The sequence below is a fragment of the Colossoma macropomum genome, unplaced genomic scaffold, assembly GCF_904425465.1.
Source record: "Colossoma macropomum unplaced genomic scaffold, Colossoma_macropomum, whole genome shotgun sequence".
NCBI lineage: Eukaryota > Metazoa > Chordata > Actinopteri > Characiformes > Serrasalmidae > Colossoma > Colossoma macropomum.
Window position 1 is genome coordinate 31379439 of NW_023494787.1, and position 27157 is coordinate 31406595.

Here is a 27157-nt window from a genome sequence, read left to right on the forward strand (position 1 = left end):
AGAGGTTGTAAATACGTAATAAGAGATCATACCAACCATTTCTGTACTGCAAAGCAAGACAAAGGGGCTTTTTAAGAATGTCAGGGATGAATAAACAGCTAGGAATTAATTGATTTTACAGTAAAAGCTTCTATTAACCCCTTAAACTCATAAGACTCATTAGTAGCTCCTCACCCTCAGAACTACATAACATATATGTTAGTTTCATAGTTGGTAATGAGTAATTCATATTAATTACTCAATAACAAGCCATTAGATTAACAACTGAATAATACCCCAATAGTTAAAGGGGTTAAGCACATAGACACATGCTTTGTAATACAGCTCTTTGAATTAGGGCCAGCTGATATGAAAATTTTGTGACTGATACCAGCTCACACCTCTTAAACTCAAACAAACAACAGAAACTCACAATCTTAAAAAATGTTACAAATGTAATGGCACTAGAGGCAGAGCTACCCATATTTTTTGTGGTTTTGGCTTTTGTTTTTCATCAGTTTTTTGTGTTATTGTCATGCTAAAGGTCAGGTTTAGGTTTACATGTTTTTGCTATTTAATCATTATGATGTTTTGTGTTCAAATTCACCAGTTTAGCCTGTGCTGGGCAACTCAAAATTGAATTCTCCAAAAGAAACAAGTGTCTAGGTTGTGCCACATCCTCAGGAAAGTGTCAGTAAACACTGCACATTATTTGTGATATTTTTGCTAAAACTCATAAAAGCATAAGTCATCAAAATTGGCTGATGTAATATGCCAGTATATTGGTCAGGCTCTACTATGATGCACTTATAAACCCTTTGCAGTTTTTCCATTAACTGAACTAAATTAATTGCTAAGCAAGTCTAAGGAATAAACCACAACCAACCAGATACTGATGCAGCTTTAGTGCAATATGGGTTATACTGTATTAGAAAAACAGGGTTTCAATTTTAGTCCCTAAGGTACAATGTAGAAGAACCCTCACAGGTACAACATGGTACTTAAGGTCCAATTGTGTACCTTAAATGACCTTTAAAGGTTCATTACATGCACTTTCCAGGAGAAAAGAACATTTTTAAGTAGAAAAATAAAATAATCTGGAGTAAAGACAAGAGTGAGGAGTCAATGCAGCTTAAAAAATACCTGCAAGAAAATATGGTACAAATATGTTCCTTAAGTAAAGACACTGAAGATGTACTGTTAAGGATACCACCACAGTGACAGCACATGTACCCTGAAAGGTAGTCCAGTATGTCTAATTGTGTACATTTCACATACTTAATCCGCTGGTTTCATTGGAAATCCCTACCTGTAGGTCTACCTTGCTGGCATACAGTTACATTATGATCCATCTGTTGCTGCACACTTTGTGTTATCCATCCAATAGCCTTTCATCAGTGGTCATTTTCTGCTTATAGAGCTGATCATAGTTGGATATTTTTGGGTTGGGGCTGCTCTGAACAGTGCAGTGCCGTGATATGCAGTAAGTACACAGTGAAGGGCAGTGATATGCATAAAAACTCCAGCAACACAAAAACTACCTGACACACTCATACTAGCCGCACACCATCCCACTACCATGTCAATTCACTGTTGTGTTTAGAATGACCCACATAAAATCTAGCCAACAGCAGCCTTATGGTCAAAAACTGATGACAAGTAGCGTAGCGAGCAGTGGGTACATAGTGAAGGACAACAGATGAGCTACAGTCAGTTTGGACATGTATTCAATGGACTTATTAAGACAGATGTGCAAAATTGTTGTTTCAAATAAAGTAGATAGTCTGTACAGATGTATTATCAAAAATGAAGTTAGGTATATGAGGTAGATCAAAAGACTATAGCTTAGTACACTCACACAGTCACACCTTGGCCTGCTGCGGATGTAGGCGTTCCTGTTTCTCATCTCTGAGATGCCTGGGTGTTTCCTTGCAGCTCTGAGAGACTGTTATCTTCAGTTTCAGACTGCAGAATACCAGTGCAGCTCCAGTGGATGCGCAGCACAGGGTGAGTTTAATGGCTTTGCTGATTCTCTAATGGCTTATTGTAATCATTTTACTATACAGCACCATAGCATTTCAAAGCTTTAATAGTAAACCTTAAGCTATACTGTGGACATGGTTAGTCTGTAAGATTTCATTTCATATCAGAGTGTTTGAGTGTGTTTATCAAACCCTTCAAACTGGTCAGTTTTATTTGACACACACCACCTGTATGAATGATGTTAACACAAAAAATGCGCATGAATAATTCAACAATGATTCCTATATGTTGCTCAGTACAAGGATTATGCATCAAAGGTAACCTAGAGAAAAGAAACCAAAATGGAGTTTTTCCTTGGTCATGAGAGCCTCAGCAGAAGTATGATGGAAACAAATGAAACAGCTTGTCACATTTTCTTAAATCAGTCTCTACCACATTTTCTTCAGCTGCGTTCTGCTTATAAAGGCCATAAGGACACTTGCCCCAACGCTGTAGTCCTACTTGCAAAATACTTTTGAGTACGTTGACTGCTGTACCAGGGCACAGAGTGGACATGTATTTATTTAATTTGTATATCGCTGCCGTTAGAACAAAACCTTGTCTCTCCAAAAAGGTAACTTTATAGGAGAAGGAAAAAGTCAGTGGGACCAAACTTTTTTCCAAGTCATTTTGAGCCGTTTATTGTGGTCCATTCATTATGAAATTTACACACAATGTAAAGGGCAACAGACTTTTTCAAAATATGCCAAAAACAGAAAAAATGGAAATACAAGGTTTTGTTCCGACAGCAGCGATATAGAAAGTTATGTAATGAAACGACTATGATTTACTTACCTGTTTAGGTGTGAAGATGTTTTAGTCTACTCTGATAATGCTCTGTTTCCAGTACCCTAAACAATCCTGGTACACATACTATTATATATCCTAATGTAGGCCTATAGGCTCATTTCATTAATTAGCCTATTTAGTTCCATTTTAGTATGCAGACTTTTTGAAATTTGCCTCAGAGCAGAGGAGAGAATCATAAAAAAGCAACCAGATATACCTTAAAGCGAAAACACTGATATAGCTCAAAGCTATACATTATAAAAGGCAACAGAAATGAGATTCTTTGTTCTGACATTCCTCTCTTCCCGAAAACTTTTACATTTTTATAGACTTACTTCATAAAGGGAATCTTTAAACAAACGAGCAAATGTGGTGAAGTAAGTGAGGCGTGTGCCTAAAAGCTCTACGTCGTAATTTCCGGAAATTTTCGTCGAGTTCTTGCTGCCTGAGGCGTTTTATTTAAATTAGCCAGCAGTCGTTTTGGTCATTGACTGACGTCACGGCGGGAGCTTGTTGTGTCTTGGCCAATAGAAGGTACGATATGCAAATGAAACGAGCAGGTCGTGGTGTAGAGTGCGCGTGCTGCTCAGAGTGGATGCTGAACAGCGGAGCGGCAGGCGGAACCGAATGAGGCGGTTGTATCGGTGAAGTTGTACCTAATCTGAGCGAAGAGAACGCGTTTAGCTCACAATGACTGTTTAAATTGTATTTTTAGAGTTAGTTTGCTGTTCGACCTTGTATTTATTATAACGGTTTTCCCCGGATATTTTCACGCTCGAGCGGAGAGCAAGAGAGGACCACGATGAAGTACAAAGTAAGTGATTTCTACACAGTTAGAGGACTTATAACTGTTACTAATAGAAAGTTGAATTGTACTTTATGTAGTAATTCACTGCTATAATCAGAAGTGTAGAGCTGCTTGGTGAGCGCTGATATTCAAGACTGTGGAGAGTGTCACATTCACACCCTCCTTTCTAAGTGCTCTGAGTGTGGTGGGTTTCCTTGTTGGTGAGAGTTTCTTTTTGTGGGCTTTAATGACGGTTTACGTGCCTGTTTTTCTCTGTCGTTTGGAAAATGTTAGCTGCTGAACAAGTTGGCGAGGCTAAATGGCATCATTTGTGGTCTGAGTCGTGAAGAATGGCCCTTTAAAAACCTCTTTTTTTGCAACGCTGATGCCATTAGAGCTGTAAATACTGTGTAACTATCGACCCCTCCCCTCCCAGCTCTGGACAGCGGTGATTTACCATACGTAATCAAACGCCTATGAGTTGACAGTGAACGCCATTGTAGAGAAGCAGGTAGTAAATAATGTGATTTACATTTTACCGCCTATCGTGTTACTTGGAGCCACTCAAGAGCACACAGGACCATTCATTCTCTCTTCTCCACACGAATCCCTTCGATACCAGTTTGACCTTTACGTTGCCAGGATTGTTTATTTTGTTTATTGGCTGTGAAGAAATGCACATTACAGTCAACAAAACAGTAAAACACTACTGATTTGAAGTGAAAGAACCCCTTCAGATTGAACCTTTTATGTGTGTTTCATATATGGGCTGTGGGACCCTGATTCTACAGGTCTATTACCAAACATTTGAGACATGATGACTGAAGAACTATAAAAATAGCAGTAGCCTGCTGATATCTCTCATAACATTTATTTTTGACCAACATTTCAGGCCCAAACCACCTAAAAGATTGATTTCACTGATTGTTTCCATACCTGACATTTTCTAATGGAAACTCAGGCCTACAACATCATGACCAGAAATTAAATAGCTTTGGAAACATACAGAGCACACACTAGGTAACTCCCCATAGCAAAACCCTGGTCTCGGCTGTCGTTCCCCATCATATGAAGCTTCCTCTGCTAATTCCAGGGGCTGATTGGAGGGGCTGTTGGAAAAGAGAGCTACGTACCCAAGTCTTTTTTGTTGCCATAGACCTTTCGTGCGAGTTTGCCTAGTGAGGAGGAGGGCCCTTTCATTCAGAACTTGGCCTCTGATTGCAGTGTTCTCATCATTTACATTCCCTTTGCTCTTTAAGCCTTTTCAAGTTGATGGGAAGATTTGCTTCCTACTATGGTGCTAGGCTGGACCTGCTCTTGAATGGAATGCTTTTGTCTGCTTCACACTATCTGGGGAATGTGGGGCACTTGGCAGGAGATGGACAGTTTAGCTCAGATCTGCTTGTTTGGATTCCTCTACTGTACAGCAATACAAAAAAACTCCAGAAACTCTCTCTCTCTCTCTCTCTCTCTCTCTCTCTCTCTCTCTCTCTCTCTTTCTCACTAAGATTTCTTATTAGATACATGTGTTTTGGACTGAGGGCTGTGTCGTCAGACCATATTAGGAAATCAAAAACTTACATACCTCACATAACTGTTCTGTCAGTTTCTGTTCACAATAATGGACCACAATGTTACCTGACTTTTTACACAGCCTGTCTAATTTGTGTCTGTTGCATCTTTTTTGCTTGCTTTACTCCTTTTATTCACTCATCGAGCAGTAGATGTGGGAAGTATACTTGTATGCTTGTTACCGTGTTGTGGATACCGTGATCAGACTAAAAAAGAATGAATCACAAATAGTCCCGCCCCCTATCTGTGTTAAACATGAACTTGAGATAATTCTCAACTGTAAACATATTGAACTTTTTGGGAATTGCCTGCTTTTTCCACTCATGCACGATGATATTGAGATATCGGTTTTGGCATGTAATTTCTTTAAACAGCAGGTGTTTGTGTATCAAGATTGCTGTATTGGCATCAGCAGATATGTAGACTACATAAAAATATCGGCTGACGTTTCTTTGTGTGCATCCCTAAATATAATGTTATGCTCTAGTGCAAAGCAGTAAACTTTAGCACACATGGAATAGTAAGCACATTTTGTTAGATGCAGAAAACAATAAAAATTTAGAGACCAGCTACATTTTAGAATTGAGCATGAGTGAGGGGGTAAAAGAAAACAAAATTGTCATTGAAGGAGAGAACTATATCATATGACGTTGATGATATCACATGTTTTTCTAGACTTCTAACTGCAGTAGTTAACCTGTTGGAAGTGTGAAGTGGTTGGTTGGAGCATCGACCAAGCAGCATACAATGATCTAGAATCAGTTTTTCCCACTTTAGTCATGCTTATAGAAGCCACAAAAATGGTCTCAGAGTACAGCATAGCGCACCCTCCACCAGCTAACTGTGGAAGCAGCAGAGATCAGGGCCGGTCAGTCCTGTCCCTGCTCAGGCCGAAGTGCTAGCGTAGCTGCTGATACAGACCTGCTGCTTTGTAACAATACATCTGAATGAGGGAAGACGGTTGGCCTTGGGCAGCATAGGCTCCGATATCCTATCTGCATTACACACCAAGGGTGGAGGAGACAGCTACCAAGAAGGTTAAACACATTCCCTCTCCAGTCTAGGAATAACACCCACACATTAGAATCTGCTAATGAGTTAGAAATCCTATCATGGACAAGTGGCCAGTTAAGAAGTCTTGGCCAGTTAAGTAGTAGCATTGGTATGGAATGCCTGAAAGATGAGACATGCTTGCCTTTCACTTGTGCGAGATAATGTTCAATGAGTTAAATATTACTTGCCTGAGTCATTTGCCACCTTTGCACGGTTGAAATGTGAGTAGATGGGTTTACTCAAGTGCAGCAGCAGCAGCAGCTGGTGACTCAACCTTCTAGTTCTGTTGGCCTCATTTGAGACAGATACGTGTCATAAATGGATCTGGATCTGGATGTGAAGTGCCTTCTGAGAATAAATGTTTTTATGATCCTAATGTTACCATCCCAAGGGTGTATGAACAAACAGGCCAGATTATTACTACTTAGAAGAGTTGAGTTATTTAAGTTGTTTGAGTAAGCGGCCTTAACTCAAACTCTTTAAAGTTGAAGTTACTGCTGGCACTTTCTCACTCTAAACTCTTTGAAAGAGACATAATCTGCCCATACTTTGAATTAATGCCACATCTGTGCTTGTAAGAAGAAGAGAATATATTTTATTCTGTTATTGGTGGGTGACATGGCAGAAATATCACACAAAGGTACTGCTACATGAAGGTACATATCTCAGATTGACACTGAAATCACAAACCTCATCAGGGTAATATAGATTCTAATTAATTTCTAGTAATTTGTTTTTGAATTTAATTTGGTTGAAAACAGGTTTACCAGCTAAATCAGGAGTAATTCATCAGGTCTGTTTGCCCAGGAAATAATCACCTCAAATCTAAGCCATAGCCATAACAGATACCTTGGAACTAGCCTTGAAAAGCACTATTGTGATCTGTTTAGTTAATTGGTTAATTTGTGTTGTGATGTTGTCAATATCGAGACAGTATTTTTCACAGTTTTTTTGTCATACAGACACAATGCATCTGTAGTTCACATTTATATTTATCAAAATCATATTTATCAAAACCTCTGCGTACAATTACTCTACAGCACTGCATTAAATCCACATAAATAGGGCTAATTTTGCTCTATTTGTAATGAAACACGCAATTGTTCAGAATTCTCCACGATATGCTCAGAAAACCATATTGTTTATCATGATAACAAAATTTATCATGATAATAATAATATATCATCATATTGCCTACCTTTAAGCACAGTCTTCTCTCACCGAAAGGAAAAACATTACCCATTGTTTAATACTGACACAAACAAAACAGATGGATTTGCAGAATCAGAATTGTCAATACAGGACGTAAATCATGAACATAGAATATAAATGTAATCCATTACATAACAAACTATGGAATTATGGAATTAAGTATGTGCTTACCATGTACTTTTTATAGAAAGTTACAACTGTTGACTTCTCAGGGTTAACCACATCTAATTGGTCACATGGTCCAGAATTTGAAGTTGTAAGCCACAAACGTCAGTAATAGTCCAACCCCAGCTCATGTCAGTTACGTTTTATAACAGGTGGGCAGGTGTGGGGAGACTGCCTGTCATCCAGAGTTTCCTGTTAATACCCCTAATCCTTGCAGCCATCACTCAGAAAGGCTGCTTTGACTGTTTAATAGGCTAGAGGTTTTGTAATTTGTATGTAAGGTTTATTGGTCGATATGAAGTGACATCTGCTGCGTTTCAGACTGTTTTGACATAAGTTTTTCCTTCAGCTGAAGGAAAGGAGGCCTCCGCCTTTATGTACACACAGACGCACTCATACTCCTTCCCGTACTTCTCCCGGCGACTCACAGAGCCTCTTTTCAGGCTTATGTAACCGTGGCAGAAATAGCTTCCCGACCACAATGAAGAGTGATTAGGTGAACCCAAGTTTTGGGATTCTTTTTCTCTCTCCTTCTCTTACTTAGTCTCTCTCCCTTTCCCACTCTCTCTCTCCCTCTTTCTCTCTTTATGGGCTCAGGTTCCAGGCCTCGGTCCAAAGAGAGGCAGAGGAAGACAGACATTGTTCTGAAAGTAAGAACTTCAAGGTAGATGAGGGGGGCTGAGGTGGGGAAATAGAAAATAATGAAATAAAGGAGAACTAGGTGACAAGGGGTGGGGAAATAGTGTTGTGTGTGTGTTTTATGGGGTGAAGAGTTGAATTTCATCAGCCACTGATAAGGATAAGTAGAAAGGGTTTATTCATTTGTAGATAAGGGAATGGATGTATTTGCTTGTTTTTTAAGTACCCCCCACATTCCTTTTTTAAGTTTTGGGGATCAGGGCCTTTTCTCTGTGTGTGTGTGTGTGTGTGTGTGTGTGTGTGTGTGTGTGTGTGCGCGCACTGGGGGGTGGCATTGAGCATAAAGAGCACTTCTCTGCAGGCATCCCACATTCTCCAGGGAGAGAACAAGAGCTATTCACGGAGCAGGTCTCAACCAGCACTCCACAACGTCCCCCCATTTGTTAAAGGCCTTCACACACACACACACACAAACACAAAAACGACATTCTGAACTGCGCTGATATATTGTGGGCATGCCTGCCTTTGTCAGGAGGTGTATAAGCAATATGAGGATAGTTCACTAATCCCTCATTGTTCAGCAACAATCAAAAGGTTGGTACATGAAAAATCTGGTAACTCAGAAATGGTAGAGGGAAACATTCTTAACTGTAATGTAAATTAATGAAACGAGTTTTTTTGTCCTGTGTCATGAATGGACCGAAGGCCAGTTGCTGACACATTACTGTTTGAAAATGATCAGTAGGGAAAAGGCGGTGTTATTGTGAGGTCGTGCCATTAGGGCGGAAGAAATGACTTTAACGTCAACAGCATTGAAAGTCATCATTTCCGTTAACCTCCCTTAGAGGTCTGCCTTTCACGCATGAGGGAGGTCAGCTATTTTCCGAGCTGATTTAGAGTAATTTGCCCCTGTCAGGTTGTTCCTGTCAGGGTCACGTCAAATAAGAAGCTTTCTGACAGCTGCAAACAGAGATTGTCTTGATCCGTGCACTTTACACAAAGGCTATTACTAGTTGCGTTCTCTAAATGTCCATTTACTGCCAATGCAAATGTTTGTTTCTGAGTTCTGTTTTCTCTCAATGCTATACAAAATCGCCTTACTGCTCTAGAAACAAAACTTTCGACTCATTTCCATATCTGTATATCACTTATCAGTATTGGTCCACTGTAGGATTTTATTAAAACTGTGAAATCAAGAGGACATTTGTTTTGAGCTTCCTGCTCTTTGGTTATTTCATGTTTGAGAGTTGAAGGCGTGCCCCTGCTGAGATAGCATGAATATATCACTCAGTCTAGCTGCTAGCTTTTATGGGATTAGCCTATGTCTCAAAGGCTTAAAACGATTAGCCTGCTCTGTTTCATGGGATAAGCAATCCCCCTCCAAGTCCATACCTCTAACCCCTCACCCCTTTTGCTCTGTCCCCTTTAAGCATGCTAAAAACAACCTGTGATACTTACACTCTGTCCGTCTTACATTGAGAAACCTGACCGCAAGGGTGCTATTACGAAACATGGAGTGCCACAGCATCAGCGTCCGGTTGGCATGGCACATGATATAAGCACATTTGTTGCCTGTAGGCATATCTAGAGCATCTGTCTTTGGTTTATGTGTCTGCAGGATGTGTGCAATGAACTGAAAGTGGAGGGCACTTTGGTGGGGTGTTCAGTGTAGCAGACGCTTAGCAAGTCCAAGGTTGTTTCTGTGCAAGCTTATTCACAGATGCTTGAGGTGTGGAGCTGAATCTTCAATGGTAGGCGGCTGCTGAATCACCAATAAAGAGGCAAGTAATGACCAAAGGCTATATTGAATGGGATGGTTTTAGCTGTAATAACTTGATGGGCTGTGACCTGTCTTTAGTCGATTGATTTATTAATTCACTGAGGAACATATTGTTCTCCTTCATGTCTCTGGGCATTTTGACTTTTACTACTCATCTGATGAGAGTGCTTTCATATTACCTAAGGTAAGCATTCAGAGCTTCATACTTGGCAATTTATTGGTTCCTCATCACAGAATGGCAAGTTTTGGCCACTAAATGAATATTTAGCATAAAGAAGGATCAGTGCCAAGAAGTGATAAAGTACATCTGGCAATCTAGACTGTTAAATGCTGGTAAATCTTGGTGCTATATGCAGAAAAAAGTGTCATCCATCTTAGGACAAGATAGTACTGAGATGAACTAAAGCGTTTTGAAACTTTGTGGTTGAGGCAGCAAAGTCGCTAGTGCTACAGTCATGTAGCTTCAGCACTGAAATCCTGTGTGGTCTTGGCCTATGAGGCCACAGTGCTGGCTAGGTCATGCATAGGCTGCTGGTAGGCGGGGGGATTTTCATGTCATCAGGATGTTGCCATGCTTGGTGTGGGGGCGGCCATTGGTTCACAGAGCAGAGGAAATGGGTGGGACTGTTGCAGCAACACTGAGGCAGTCAGTCAAGCACTGTGCTTCTCTCTAGAGAACTTTGGTAGAAGTTTGTCATTAGGGTGGCCTACAGGCTTGAAGGGAACAGCTAATGATACATGTATCCATGAGTTGAATTGCTTGATTGAACTGTTTAGCTTTGTTTGGGGTTATTGATCAGAATGGTCATGTGAAAACCTCAGGTTTATTCAGGCTAATTCTGTCTATTCATGGGTGTAGGCTTCTGCGTAAAGAGTATGGTTTGTGACTTCTATCCAAGGGACACTTTTCAAGGCATATGTGCCTAAAGCCGTAGCTTATTGGGTCTATTAGTTGCCATTATTTGCAGTCACTGCTAGCTTTAAAGACGATGTAAGTATGAATGCACTTGAAAGCAGTGCTTTTCTACAGCTTACGCTGCCTGACGTCATCATTGAGTATCTTCGGGATAGAAGTAATCTGTTTACTTGCAGATTATGTCTTGCCTCATATCAAGTGCTAATGTTCTAAATGTGAGGACAAAGCAGTTCTCTCCAGATGTGTCCAAACGAAACAAAGACCTCACGTACTCAGAACTCAAGAAGCACGTTTTACACCACGGCCCATTTTGTTTTAAGTGCCTTTTCTCCTCTGCAGCATCAAGGCACGTCATTACGATAATTATTTTCTATATTTACTCAGGTGAAATGAGGGCAAGTGAGCGTGCTGGCTCACCCATCGTACCCTCCCTTCCCCCTTGAGGGCATATGTTAAAGTGAGTTGGTCCTAATTTTCACACTGCATCATTTCACAGGAATCCTGTGTGTGGAGGTTGGTTTTGGAACAGACCATTTTTTCCATATGGGTGAGCTTTAGGGGAGGCAGCTGTACAACATGTTGCCTGAGCGAATAGATTTCTTCACAGAGGTGGTGCCTTTTTTTGTTTAGTGACCTCATTTACCCAACGGCTACTTAATTAGCCTTGATGTTTTACCAGAGCTTGAGCCAAAGCCACCCAAACGAGATTGCTTTCATGGTAGGTGGGACCCTGCATTCAGTAGTAATTTGATTGCGTAAGGGTGAGTCGTGGCCCAGTCATGGATTTCTCCACTTTTGCGAGAATATTTGGGCTGTTTGAGCAAACACAAGCTGCCTCACAGTTAAATAAAAACTTCTTTATTTAGAATCATATGAGTCATGATTTTCCCACTTTCCCAGAAGTGAAAGAGGGCAACAGGGGGACGCGTATGTTGGATGCCTCTCAGCTCCAGGTGCTGAGTAGAAAGCTTCTGAATGTGCATGTGCAGTTTTCATGCTTGTCAGGAAGAGTGATGGTTTTCACGCTTTTGTTTAAACTCCTGAATGGTTGTTGTCTTGGACACATGGTTCCTTTAAGTGCTGCAAAGCTTTTACAATATATGGATATCCTTTAAACTTTAAAAAGCTTAATCACTTTTACATATCTATTTTATACAAGTGGCTCTTCAAAGAACCAGCCATTGAAAGGCTCTTTAGGCAACAAGTGGTTCCAAAGAACTGTTTTTGGCACCTACATTTTTAACAGCACCTTCAAAGCAATGTAGATGCATAGTAATGTGGAATCATGTACCTGAGCACATATGGGTCACTCTGAGTCATAAAGCTAGCACAGACAGCCATATCTAGAACTGATTCAGGTTTTAGGAGCCTGCCAGTGAGCTATGCTGCTCCCAGTTTGGATGAGATTGTGGAATGCCCTTCAACACCCTACTTAACATCTCATTAAACTTCCGGGAAGTTAAACATTTCCCATTAATGGCCTCAGAACCAGAGAGGGGCTTTCCAGAGCTGGCTAATGGCTAACACTTGTGATTAAGTGGCCTCACTGTGATTAGCCTATATTTAAGGCATGGATGTGTATGCTTCAGTTCCTGTGCTGACTCACCTGCTCCAAGTATAGGCCTGTAATAGCGTAGAGGAAACAAAGACAAACAAATATTGCTGCTCAGACAGACTGTGTGCTGTCAGAATACATTACTATACAAAGTTACAGTGCAGGTTAAGATCTAAAGAAGAACATTAATTAGTTCAAAATTACTGCAGTCCTCTGTCTAAAGTGCCACATGTGCAGTTTACCTTGAGATTCGATCACAATGTAGCCCCAGTGGTGCTGCAGACATCCACGACTAAGTTTGTCTCCTCAGGCTATCAGTTTCTCAAAAGAGGATAAAATCCATGTGTGAAGGTTTAAAAAACGCATCTGTTTCAGAGCATTAATTATGAAAACATAAAAACATAAAACTTAATCTTGAGTTTTGAAGCCTGACTTTATTTAATACTTCTACTTTTGCAAAGCTTGAGTGGGGGTGGAAGATGGTGGGAGGGCGAGTTTTTTTTAGAGGTTTATCTTAGCTTCTATCTTCACACATCCTAGTAGCTTGTTCCTACTTTAGCCTCATTTCTCCAAACTGAGCACTTGTATGTTTAAAGTTATTTCAAAATAAAGCTGTGTGGTCGTCCAAGTACAGTCCCTGCTAATGCCCACTGAGACTCAATTAGTGTAGCTTTTTGTGCACTTTGTGTTCAGGGGTCAGAGTTCAGCTTCCATTCATATTGGAATCTTAAAGCAAACAGGCATTACTGTCTGGGCTCATCTAGCTGTATGAGTGAGACTGACATGAGAGTTCTTATTGGTCGACGCTGACCCCTAAGGTCAGCTCAAGCTCACGGTTGTCTGTCTGTGCAAGCACTGTGGGTTGTTGTTATGCTAGATGGTTGTGGGTGACCAAGGCAACGGTACATGAGACAATAGCCATGCGACCACACATCCGATCAGAGATAATGATGCTGCCCAAGCAGAGAGGTTCACATGGGAACCGCTTAAGTCCATACACTGTGGGAAAGTTGACTGGGACATAGAGTAGCAAAGTGATAGCAACAGTGTGCTCATGGAGTAGATAAAGTGTGGTTGAGAGAAAGAGTGAAAACACTGTTACCGCAGTGGCCACAGTGATTTCTAAATGAAAGGGTTTACTCAAACAGAAGCACTGAAATCAGTGAAACTGTCCAAGAATGAGGTATGTTTTTTATCTAAACCGTTTGTCATGGAATTCAGCACTTTGCCTTATGAGCACTCAGTGGTGGTCAGTCAAATATAACGTATCCCTGTGTACTGCATATTTCTAATACTAAATGTGAGATTAACACAGGGTAAGAAGCGATTAACAATACAGACACTTTTAGTGACCTGAATTTGGCATTCGTTTCATCTTCTAGTGGTTGGAATAATAAAAGAAAAAATATTTGCTAAGACTGGCTTGAGAGAAATGTTTTGGCTATGCTGTGGTGAGCTGGAGTCATTTTTATGATTGTTATCTTAGTGTGATCCAGGTCAAATGGGGCTGGCTCTTTTTTCCAAATGAACACGTTATTGAAGCACTTCGGACTAAGTGTTCTATTTTAAAGGTAGAGTAGTTTACGGTAGGTTCTGAAACTGCTGTGCTACAATAACAAGGATGTTTTGCTATGTCTCTGGCATGCGACAGTGTTTATTTAATATTAGTGAGTCATTGAGTTGCCCTGCTCTTTTCCATTAGATCAGTTATATTGATGGTGCTGAACATTGCATACTAATGTCTGTAAACCTTCATATGTATACATGATGAAGGTACCAGTTTACAGTTACTACAACTGGCTTAATAGTTTGCAGAGCTGTTATGAAAGGACCCTCTAAAAACAACCCTGTAAGACTGTTCCCACTCAGTTATATGTAATATGTATATTCTTCATAATTTTTAGCAAAGCTAGAGATGGTGCACAGCACTGTTTCAGCAATTCTTGCCTAGATCTGTAAACCCTTAAAGCCTAGGCTTATTATTCAGTCATTAATCTCAAGACTTATTCAATAACCACCATAAAATATGGGGCTTATACGTATTTTTATATGTATAGTTATTAGAGTGAGAAACTGAAATGTGGACCCACACAGGGGCACATCATAAGTGTTATTTATGTCACTCTATGTTTAGTAATGAATTTGTCTTTAGATATTGTTGAAAGAAATGTTTGGAAATGGTAACCGCTTTGAAGGTGAATTATATTGATTTTTCAAAATGTTTATATAATTCAATGCTTGAGATGTAAACAAAGTCATTCAGAGTGTTTTGATGTGAAATGGTTAATAGTAGAGAAACTTACCAATCCAGATTTACTATCCAAAACCACCAGTGAACCTACATGTCTTACCTACACGGTTTTATATGTAATGTTGCTAATGATAAAATAGTATGTGTAGTTTTCTTTGGGTACTATTTTGCATTCTGCATGTACCCCTCCACCATGAATACATTCAAAAAATGTTTTAGGCCAAAACTATATCTCAAAAATATTGTAGAGCAATGTCTCAGGCATCAGACATTGCATTACTAAACATTTCATGTGATATCTTTCTGTAAGGGGGCTTTTAGAGGCATTAAACTCTTCAGCCATCTGGTTACTGTCACCACCACTGTGAACAATTCTGACTTGGTAAATTTCTCTGGAATGGAGCTTTTCACATTAAGCCACTCTGAATGACTGTTTTATCTTAATCATTTAAATATGCAGTCATTTAAAAAATCTGCGGAATTCCTCTTCAAGGGTTTGTTTGTTAGTTTGTTAGAGACAATACACCAGCAAAACATTAGTGCATAAATGTAATAATATGTTAAAAAAAAGGTAATAGCATAATCCAAGCAGCAATTTGTTACTAGACAGTTCTTTCTGTTTTATTCTGGATTCCATAGTTACTGATAATACTCATGATATACTCTGTGATGTAACTTATCAACACACTGATAACATTTTGTCATATTGCCTACCTGTAAGTATGGCAGTGACTGATTATAATAGTGGTTTCTACATATTTCACAGAACCTGATGGCAAAGGCGTTGTACGACAATGTCCCAGAATCCCCAGAGGAGCTGGCCTTTCGCAAGGGCGATATCCTGACAGTCATTGAGCAGAACACCGGTGGACTGGAAGGCTGGTGGCTCTGTTCGCTGCACGGTCGCCAGGGCATCGCACCTGGCAACCGCCTCAAGCTGCTCATTGGGCCCATGTTTGAGAGCCAGACACCAGCCAGCCCCTCACCTTCTCAGAGCCTCGCCCAACAGCAGAGACCCCGCACACCACAGGGCCTGTACCAGGTGCCCCCCTCCCACCAGCCCAGCCAGGGCTCTGCACAGGGTATCTACCAGGTCCCACCCTCACAGGATCTGTACCAGGTCCCACAGAGGAGTGCACTGGCTGCAGATGGAATGCCTAGCAAGGTAAGAGAAATCTCTTAAACATGGAAAATGGAGAAAGACCTAGACAAAGTGAGATGAGAATGAAACAGTTGTTGTGACACTTGTGCCTTTAAATCCACCCCTAAAATTTGTGGAGAATCATGACTTTTTTGCATAATTTGAGCACTCCAGTTACCCTTTTTGCACTGTGTTCATATTTAATAGGATAATTAGGACCAATAAAAATGCACTGGAATTAAGAGGAAAAAATCTTGTTACATTGACTTCCATTTTAAGTTAAGGTTTTTTACAGAAAAGTTACAATTTTGTTCAGACAGCAACGATATGATTCCCTAAAATTAGCTTTCTTAACATGTCTGTTGATGCATCTTTACCAACTTTGGTTAGCCATTATAAAGCACTTCCTGTGATCTACTTTTAGAATGAACAAAACTTGATTCATCAAAGTTCTTTAGTCTAAACTTTGTGTTTTGTTTCAACAATACTGTGATCTGAGACTCCAGCTGCCCTTTACATTATTTAAAGATTTCATGACATATTCAACTTTTTACCATGTTGTATGTTGAAAAAGCATTATACTTTTGATGTGACATGCAACGTTACATCTAAACTTGTCTCTCATTAACGTTTTATTTTTATTATTTACTTGGCTCTTTTGTGTAAGACTATTTCTGACCCTTACCACATGCTGTAGTGAAATGTTCAGTTAGTGAAGATAATAAAAAGGAGATTCAGCACAGTTCTTTGACTGTGCCCAAGCAGATTGAGTTCTCAGCAGACAGAGGGGGATTAACGGAGATTTGACCAGTGGTTAACATGTTTTTTTACTGCAGGAAATTGCTCCTTATTTACGCCGTTCTGTTAAAGACCCGATGCTGTGACCCCTGCGGCGTAGTCATTTTATAGTTCTGATTGAAATAGGCTCTGCATCCGGCCAAAGCCGCGCAGAGACTGAGATGTCACACACAAGCTGGCCGCGCCCTGCCCTGCCCTCCACCACAGGCCAGCGCATGTTATGTTTAGCTCACTTATTCTGGTCTAAGCTGATTTCGTCTGAACACAAAGCCACAGAAGGGCCAGCACAGGGAAAAAGAGAGTGAGTTTCTGTGAAAAGAGTGTATGTCTTTGTGCAGAGTAAGATCTGTGATAGACGTTAATCTCAGGCAGCTACTAGAACCACATCTGCACGTTTCAGTTTCAGTTACTGATATTCGGGTGCTGATTCGCCACGGAAATTCTGTTCTTTCTTTCTTCCAGATCAGTACAGTAAAAGCCTGAGTGATAGGATGATGCCATCGAATGATTAACCAGTGACCCGATAATGATGCTTAAAAGGCGATAATCGCCATATTGGGAAAGAACTACAGAGAACTAATTTACCTTTAAACTGCTTGCTAAATAATATTAAATAATATGTACACAAGGCAGTGGTAGAGTTAATTCCCCACTGTGTGGCATACTTTGCAGCATTTTCCGTACCGTACCGTTCTGTCTATAATTAAGTGCAGTCTTTTCTGTTGTGCATTGTATTTTTCAACTAAAGATAGGTTTGAATGATTGTACAAAAGTAATAGGTAACTAAAGTCAAAGCAGAAGATGAAGACTAATAATTCGCATAATATTGGGAAAAATCTCGATATTCAGTCATATCAGTTATGGACTCGCTACATGACACTATGTGTATGGGTACACACTGAGGTGTTATCTGCTGTAAAATCAATGAGCTGCAAGTCCAATATTGTACTTGTAATTGTACATTTATATATTAATTGATGAAGAATACCGCTGCCATTTAAATGAAACCCCTTGAAAATAACATTGAGTAGATTTTTTAGGTTCAGTGACAAAAAGCAGAAGAATACAAAAGGCAGCTTGAACATTCTTTTTCACTAAAAAGGCTGTGAACCTTTCACCAGCCACATTATTTTCTTTCTTCATGACTGGACTTCACCATAAATGGGCTCTAATTCCGCCTTTAATGGAGGCCGGCAAAAATTCTGAATATACTGAAATATTTTCCCTGTCTAAACCTCTGAATAAGAACCCTTAGTTCCCTTGAAATCCCATCAAAGCATGTATTTATCATCAATAGTGAAGCCACACAGTGTCCCTGCTCGGCTAAGCACGTAGCGCCTGAAGCCTGATATAAAGCCTGTGATTACTCATTCTAATTCGCAGGCTCTGCTGCAGATGTTGAGAGGCTGGAGAATAACTGGTCTGCAGGATGGGCAGTGCCTCTGGCTGTAATTTCTAGTGGTCTCTTGTTTTCTATGGCTTGTGGTAGAATCAGCATTGTGGGGTACTTTTTATGGATTTTGAACAAAATAGCTTGCACAAATTATGTGGTGACGTGTGCTGATACCCATTTTCACTAAGATGGATCATTCCATTGTTATTACCTATAGAAGAAATACGTGAATTCCACTGCATCCACCAAGACTTTTTGTGTTAGACGTGTTGCACACATAAATTACTATTTTTGCTGTGTGTGGTGTTTAGGCAGCCACTAAAAAAATGACCTGCTATTGCAGACAGGGAGCGCTTATTTGCTGTTTTCCACTGAGCCTGGCGCTGCAGTGTGCCAGCTTTTGTGCACATGAGGTAAGAGGGTGTGTCGCCAGCCATAAATGTGCTGTTTTTCTGAACGTCTTTCAGTCCAAAGCCAATCCAAGAAATGTTACGTAGGTTTGGCTTTGAGGAGGGTGCAGTCGAAATAAGGATTTCCTGCTAACTCTGTCTACTCCCTGTCCAAGTTCCTGCGGCATACAATAACGATACAATAATAATCCCCCCTCAGGCTCTATTGTTTATTGAACTGCGAGGCAGCAGTGCATGATGCCTTTAATCAGTTTCCAGCCCCGTATGGTGCTGATTATAAATGAGCATTTTTGCGGTTATTATTCTTGAGCCTTCTTAACTGACTACTGTCGTTTCTCCTTCACAGTGAGATGTAACAAAATTAGACTCGACTCATCTGAAGTTCCAGAATTAGAGCTGAGTTGTGCTTCCTAAAGTTTCCACCTCTGATTAATTGATGCTTTTATTGTCATGATATTATTAATCTATTAAAATTCCCACACTTATTACATCCTAAGGCGTATCATTCAATAACTATATGGAAAACAGTGCAAACTGGCTGAGCTGTTCTTAAGTTATAGGAGCAAGGAGTGGAAGCCTGGACCTTCCAGTGGTCCTTATCTTTTAAGGGGTTTAAACTGAAGGCTTAATTAAAGGCTATCAATATTAAAATGTATTATTCAGTAACTATGCTCTTAAAAATAAATGCTCCAAAAAGTGTTATTAGGAGTGATACAATGGATGAACCGCTTCTGGCTCCCCAAAGAACCTTTTAATGGGTGTAGAATGCGCCAGTGTGAAGAACAACCTCCACATAATATAAAGTTTCTATACAAATGAAAGTTTTTTGTTTTTTTTTTCGTTAAAAGGGCAGCTTTAAAGCAACACTTTGTTTGACTAGATGTTGTTATGCTAAGTCTTCTACATTACTGCTTTATCAAGAAAAGCTTTTAGCTACATTGTTGGGTCAGACCTCACCTAGTCAAAAGATTCTTCACCTGTGTAAAAATGCCTATACAAACAAAAAGATAGTGTTACAGCAGCACAGTTTCACAATCTCAATTTTGTTTTTGCTTGGCCAGCATAATTTAGCCTTGAGAAACTGCAGCTGAGCTTTAGATGATGATTTGGTTTTGTCTGGGCGGTTGGAACAGAGTGTTTGGTGCTGCCTGGTGCAGTGGATGGGCACATAATGACGCACTATGAGGCTTGGCTGGAACTAGTAGGCTCTGTACTTCATTGCTTTGAGGCTCTGTCCTTCCATGGCCCTCCAGCGTACAGTGAGTTAAAGCTCCCCACAGCTGCCCTATTCACGGCCATTGTAGCCGCACCATGGCCCTGTCCCCAGCGCGCTCCGTCCCACAATAGATCTCATCTATAACAGGCTGCTGAGCAGAGGCGAGAGTGCCCGAAACTAGGCCTCTGTCACACTTCCTGCCAGGTTCCAGCAGTTGTGCTCAGCATTGTTGGTACACTAAATGGTAGTACTCCCATAAAGTCAAGCATAATTATTCAGTGCTACTACATAGGGGGCGTAATTTATTAAGAGACAGTTATTTACAACAATTTTGGTTGTAAACATGCCTACTTACCTCGTGTTAAACTTATTTGATTCAAATTTGTAAAATGCGCACCAACAAAACAATTATTAGCAAATGTAAGTGGCTTAGAATTGGGAAGTCAGAGCTCAGAATAACGTCTTTTTTGACTTCTGCTGTGTGCTCAGTCTACGAGGTGGGGAAAAACATGGATGCCACCGTGAAAGTAAGTTTTGTTAGCAACAAACTAGCAGTTGTGTTAGTGCTATGAGTGATAACTTTAACAATCATGGTGTTCTTACCTTCTCAAAACAGTGAACTTTATTATTAATATTATAGTTAAACCCCTTGAATGACCAGGGTTCACCTGCAGGCCCAAACTTTTATTACACACTTCTATAACCTAAGAATAGCTCAGCGAGTTTGCACTGATGTTGTTACTGAATAATAAGTCTTAGTATGTATTAATATGTATGTACTAGGGTTTTAAGGGGTTAATCAACCAATGTGTCTGTATGTTGACTGATCTAAAGCAAATGTCATTAAAAAGGAGAGAAGTGGTACTTCATTACTATTCATAGTGTGAGCAGCCATGTTTTTTTGATGTCATATGCTGAGCTCAAAGTAACATCCTGACCTTCCCAGTTAAAAGGGCTTTTTTTTGCTTGATGGACGTGGGACATTCCAAGTTATTCAGTCCAATGTAGTATCAGTTTTGAAGAACTACAATCTCTTTGGAGCTGATACTTGTGAGTGGGCTTAGACTAGCTAAGGCCATCTACATAATGGTCATGTACATACAAGTCACAACAAATTCAAAGTGAAAATTTTTCTGTAATTATATACAATTTTTCAACGTTTGTTTTTATCCATTTTCACTTTTTTTTCAAGGTGCAGTATTTTGGGTCCTTTAAGTCAACATTTCTTAGCAATGTCCTCCAGTCAGCTGGTGAATCATGTAGCACTTTGAGGCGCAGCAAAGAACGTTATCAGCACCGACCAGGTCTGGCTCTTTCCCTCACATCCTGTCAAGGCGATTGCAAAGGCACTCTCCCTTGTTTGTGTGCTTCTGTATCCAGGAGATATCATAAAGCTTTGTGACCAGTGAAGCTTAGGTAGTAACTAGCCACACCTTACTGAAGAAAACGATTACTGTCTCACTCACTGTAGATAAGTCTTAGTTTTGTTTTAGCAAGTGACTAAGCTTTTTCTGCTTTGATGGATGATGGAAACTAGGCTAGGCAGCCTGCATGTGTTGGCATGAGAATTATTAAGGCAGACAGCTGCTCAGGGACATAGTCTACCTCTGGTGCTTTTAAAGTACAAGCTCCAGATAAATGGGCGATTTCCTTCTGGTGACTATGCAGCAGTCAGGTGATTAGAGAAGCTAGCTAACAACTGGAATTGTTACTTGTCTGAATGAGTATTCTGGGTATTCCTGGTTGGTGACTGAGCTAAATTGATTTGGAAAAAATACTTAAAGGAATACTTTGAACCTTACCTCAATCTGCTAATCTGCTATACAGTTGATTACCACAGAATAATTCTCATTTGCTTCACAGACTTATAATAGAAACACACAGAACAGAAGCCAATGGGCAGGTTCTGAAGGACCTGCCCATTTGCTTCTGTTTTTATATTCTGTTTTAGGCTGAATTTTCTGCTCTTTTCTGGAAATTAGGTTGGAAAATGCTGCATTATTCCTTTAACACGTATTGCAACAGTGTGTCCCTGGTTGGTGACACTGTGTGACACAGCTCTGACCTGGATGGTACCCTTCTGGTGACCCTTTTGTCTGAGATTTCACCCTGATCTACCTTCCTTACCCAACTCCAGCGATCATAAAAGAAAGTCCAAATGACCCCAGATAAGTGTAAAAGAGGAACGGCCAGCAATAAACAGCTCTTGTGCCCTGCGTTCTGCACGCGCTCCCTCCTGCAGAGACTTTTGTGTGTCTTTGTGCACAGAAGAGAAGCAGGAAGGAGTGAGGCAACAGGAAATGCTTGGCTGAAAGGTAATTCTTATTCTCCTTCCCATCAGACTGTGAGAGTTCAGCTAGTGCATTCTTCTTTTTCCTCCCTCCTCCTCACACTTTCTTCACCAAATTAAATCACTCCTTTTATTCTGCATAAATTTTAATAGTAATCAAAGACAAAAGTGCTAAAATGGGGGTCACTGAATAGATAATGCCTCCATTTGAATAATTACCCCCCACCTAACCCGAGCCCCCCTCCTTTAGGCTAGCAGTTCAATAACAGCCACCCTGAAAGGTTTTAAATCAGCACTGATTGTGATTGTATTCATGGAGAAGGAAATTAATTATGTGTTTCTTTTCATGCACCTAATTTAGCAGGAAGGCTTTGGTTTTATGGCTGAGACATATGAGGTGTCTGGAGATTTGGCGCTTAATTGCCTGCATTAATGGGCCTGTTATATTAATAGACCAGCGCTGTTCCATCCCTTCGTTAAATAGAGCAGTGGTGAGTTTGAGGGCAGGAAATTCACAAAGGCCATCCAGATCAAAGTGTCACGCTAAGGGCATCTGCAGCCTTTCAAGAATGTTTGTTCTGATAATGACGCAGATTAATTAACAACCAGTGACAAACAAAGTTCAATAACCCACATAATGATTTTTTTTTGGTACAAGCCTATCTGGTGAATTCTTCTTTATCTGTTGGTATTTCAGGTTTCATTATAGACTGAACTTCACTATCTGTGAGGTTTTGCTATTTAAAAGATTGTTAAGTCTAGAAATGAGTTTACGCTCTGCAAAAGAGCACCTTACTTACATCCTACTGTAAAAATTTGGTAAGTACCTTCAGTAATTATTGTGGTAGCCTCACAAAATTATGTATTTCTCATTTTGTGGCCAAGAATACTTTAGCAGCAGCGAAACATTCAAAACAAACCCATAAAACGTCATTTGATTATGAATGCCATCATGGTAATTTAATTTCTAATCAGCAAGTAATTTGGTTAAAAACATATACATACCAGCTAAATCAGGAGTTGATTAGCAACTCTATTTGCCCAGGAGATAAGACTGTTTCGTGAATGGGGTCATTATGAACTATAGGTGTTGAAAACACAAGAGTAATGAGGACAGACTTGATAACCTAACATGATCCAGCTTCATCCTAAGACTGCATCAGAGAAGCAGATGAGATCAATGACTGATTAACTGTTATAATAATTAAGCTGTTGTCATCATTCTTTTCAGTGACAGAGAGGTGTTTTAGAATTTAGTGAGCTATAGAGTCAAGTACTTGTGAAAGAATCACTTCCCCATCATTAACCACTCCTCAACCCCCTCACTTCCCTCAAAACAAAGCCATAGCCGTAACTAATGCCTTGGAACTAGCCTTAAATTACTCCATTGTGGTTTGCAGTAATGTAGCGAAAATGCTACAACCTCATCTGTACTTGAGTGTGTACAGTTTACAAAAGCAAAAGACATAGAAGTCTCATTTCAGCATGAAATATGTTACCATGTCATAGTGCTGCACAATATATTTTTCATGTGTATAGTTAATTTGTCAATCTGTATTGTGATATTGGCCTTTGCAATACTGATATCGTAGAAGAATGCAATAAACAATGCAGGATAGTTGTCATGTCCAGAATTTAGGTGCAATTAATTCCTTTCCTGGACAAAAAATGTCCTTGTTTGGTTATTTAACCAATTACAGTTAATTACAGTTTTGTGGCCGAATTAAAGTTGACATCATGCTACAACCATAATATTTACTGGATTACACTGTTATTATTTGTTGATTGGACTAGGACATAGCCTTAACTCACGTGCTGTCATTGTACTTGCTTACATGTGCACTTGGATGTAAGGGACCTAGACAAAAAGGTAAAGCAAAGGAGAAAAAAGCCAACTTGGTTTTTCCCATTTTTCCACACATTTACCAGCATAAGCCTATGCTGACTGCTATATTATTGTAGTAGGCATGTGCTACCCCAGGCTCAAGGAGGACGCTCTAGGCAGGGTTTAGGGTTGCAGCAGCCATATTTATTAACAAATCAACACAACTCAAAACAACCAAACTATGCTGGCCACTTTTCAGTGGCTTCAGTCAGTCTTTTTACTCAATCCTTCTTCTAAATAAGCTTTTCAGCTCTTCTGTCTCTTGCTGCTGCTCGTCCCTCTCTCTACTCTCTCTGTTCCCTCTCAGCTCTTTTAAAAGGCGCTCACGCTGCCAGCCAGATCAGCATCAGCTGGCTCTCATTAAGGGCAGCGTGAGCACCTGAGCCGAAAGGGAACGAGAGCTCGCTGCTCCACCTCCTTGTCACCGCCCCCAGCTGGCAGCTCAGCCGCCCGGATCGAACGTGAGGTGTAATGGAGCGGCCTCGCTGCGTAACAGGGGGCGGGGCCCAGGCGGCGGAGCTCAGGACTCGCTCCTTGCCCTGGTGCCTCTCGTTGCCGGCGCCGTCGCCGTCTTCCTCCTCCTCCCGCCATCACTCGCGTCACTCAGGGTACTCGGAGGAGCTCGGGCTTTGCGCTCCGCCCCCTCCCCACTCGCGGCTCTCTCCCTGCCGTCCTGGCCGAGGTTCGTCGCCGCTGGTTGTTCGGGCCCCGCCTTCCTGCCGGCTCCTGCGGCCGTCATCGTCGGGGCCCGGGGGGCGGGCACATGCCACAGTTATGTACACATTATGTATAGTTACTTGTCAAACTATGAAGTGCTGCAGGGCAATTTGATGAAGTCACCACTTATACACAGTGCTAGGCTAAATTGGATATGTTGAAAAATGACTTATGAATATAATGAGTCATTTTATGTCTGTCAACTTTGTTTTCCTCCTCTGGCAACAAGCAACACCTTCAGCGATTGGAGCACAGGTTTGAGCCTGACTTTCCTCTTAGTCACCCTCTTCTAGTGTAACTGCATCCTGAGGGGCTGCCCCCTGAGGGGAGGTGAAAGTTTACTCAGTCACCTCGGCCACTGTGAGCTCACAGGTCCTAATCGCATTGTAGCAACAGTCAGCAGCTCCATCAGCCCGGTCAATATTTACACACCCTTACTATTGGCAGCATCAAGTGGCAGAGAAGTGCTAAAGGAGGGTAAGTAAAGAAACATAGACGTGAGAGAGGGAATAGAGTTCATGTGTGTGTTTACGTATGTGCAGTGTTTGATATATGTGTCTGTATGTATGTGTGTGTCCTGACTTTGTAGGAAAACCAGAAAAGCATAGAGGTACTCTACAATACCAGTGCCAGCAAAATAGTTACTTTGTTTAAGGTTGGGGTTAGGTTTAGGCTTAGGCTTAGATTCTTATTATATATTGGTAGTAACATACACAGACAAACCTTTGGGTGTGTTCAACACTGAACCTGTTCAGAGCAGCGGACACAAGCTTGGGTGGTTTTCACATGTACCTTCTTCAGGCCACAAGCATCCAACACAGATGCTTAGTTTGTCTCTCTCTTCGCACTGAGCATCATGTGTCTCATATAAAAATCTCCATTTGCGTGTGTGGGGTTCTTTTTGCAGGCCAGCCTCTTTCTTATTGACTTCTTAACCCCTTATGTGATGTGCTTTGGCTCAACACGTCACTTTCTCACTCACAGTTCTAAGCTAAAACATAGATATTAGTTTGAATAGGGCTGTACTCTTTCACAAATTTAAGAACTTGATTTGGTATGATACAGTGGTGTCTCAGTTCAGTACATTTCTCAATACAGGAAAAATAAGGAGTGGCTGAAAATGTACCATATGTTAATGTCCATTTTCATTTTATTTGAGAATTCAATGTTATAAAAGTATAGTAGCAGCAAGCTAACACACTAGCCACAAGCTAACATGCTAGTCACAATACAGCGATATAGTTCAATACAATAAGGTCAGTTGTTTCATCCCATTTCATAGTAATTACTGGAAAAATCCATCTTAAGAATAGTAAGCCTAGCATTTAAGTGGCTAATTCTGCCTTTTAATCTACTCCACTCTTTTAATTATGATTTTGAATAAATAGTGATTTTTCAGCTGCTGTTGCATTTATTCTAACATGTAAAGAGTGTAATCCAAGCCAAAAATTCATAGATGCTTTTTTGTTTGTTGCAAATTACCATTTTGAGCAAGCACACAAATGAATAGGTACGTACTTCACAGTTCAATTACCTTTTATTGTTATAGTCACAATTAGAATAATTTCATAATTTCATGCAGTTGCTGTTCATCCAACATTAAAGGCAGCATTGCTTCTTTTGTACAGTGATAGAAAACACAATAGCTATGGTCAGCGTAGACATGGAACAACACTGGCAGTAGATTTTAATGAGTTAAACAGGACTATTATGTTGTCTGAATATTGTTCAGGAGGCTTTTGGTAAGACAGGATTAAGAATGGATGATTATTGTATCTTGGATTGTGCAGGGAAAACCAGTCATCCATCTGCAGGTTTGGGTGTAAACGGAGCTCCGATGTCTACTGTTTTTGTTTTGTCCCGTCCTGGTTTCGCCTTGGAGACAGAGAGTGATTTAAGAGCTCTGGGAACAGGCCTGGAGCTTTGGCCTGTTGGTGATCTGTGTTGACCCTACCATTCCCTAGTGATGATTTATATGTAGGAATGCCGTTGATGTGCACCTAAACACACACAGTGAAAGCAAGAGCGTGACAATCAGGTTTATTAATACCATCTGGACAGCTCGTCTTTGCTGCTGTGGTGCATATGTATGAGAGAAAGAAAGAGAATATGCCAATTTATGTATAATTCCATAGTGATTCCACTGTGTGTCATTTGTAAAGGAATGGTGGGTGTTTGACCTGCTTTATCAAGCTTCTGTCCCTCATATCTAAAAAAAGAGAGGAGTGCATTTCTCCGCTAAGGACAGGAAGTCATACGTATGGTTTGTGTTTGCAAGGCCTGTCAGTGAACCCAGAGTGTTCCAGTGTGGTGATAGCGGTGGTGTGTTGGCGGAGAGAGAGTGAGATGGAGTGGGGAATGAGAGGGGGAGAATTCCAAGCATTCTTCTGTCTGTCTGACACAGCAGAGAGCTCTGTAGCTTAGTGAGAGAAAGAGAATCAAGACAGAAGGATGTGAAGAAGATACAACTGTAAGAATAAAGATTTGGAAGTGATGCCATAGAAGAACATAGATGCCAATTTTGGTTACCTAAAGAACCTTTCATGGATGGTTCTTCAAAGAAATGAGTGAACCCATTTGAAGGTTC

General features: G+C 40.6%; 1 protein-coding gene across 2 annotated transcripts in view; it reads left to right on the forward strand.

Moving 5' to 3' along the window:
- The first annotated feature begins 3388 nt into the window (after positions 1-3388).
- Positions 3389-27157, forward strand: part of nedd9 (neural precursor cell expressed, developmentally down-regulated 9) — a 31562-nt gene continuing 7793 nt past the window's right edge. The window contains exons 1-2 of one of the 2 annotated variants that reach the window (XM_036566924.1): positions 3389-3604; positions 15487-15885. In XM_036566924.1, the coding sequence (XP_036422817.1) occupies positions 3593-3604; positions 15487-15885 (411 nt within the window). In that variant the 5' untranslated portion in view covers positions 3389-3592. Of the gene's footprint in view, positions 3605-9624; positions 10000-15486; positions 15886-27157 lie in introns of those variants that run through there. The other variant, XM_036566925.1, reaches the window with a different exon arrangement.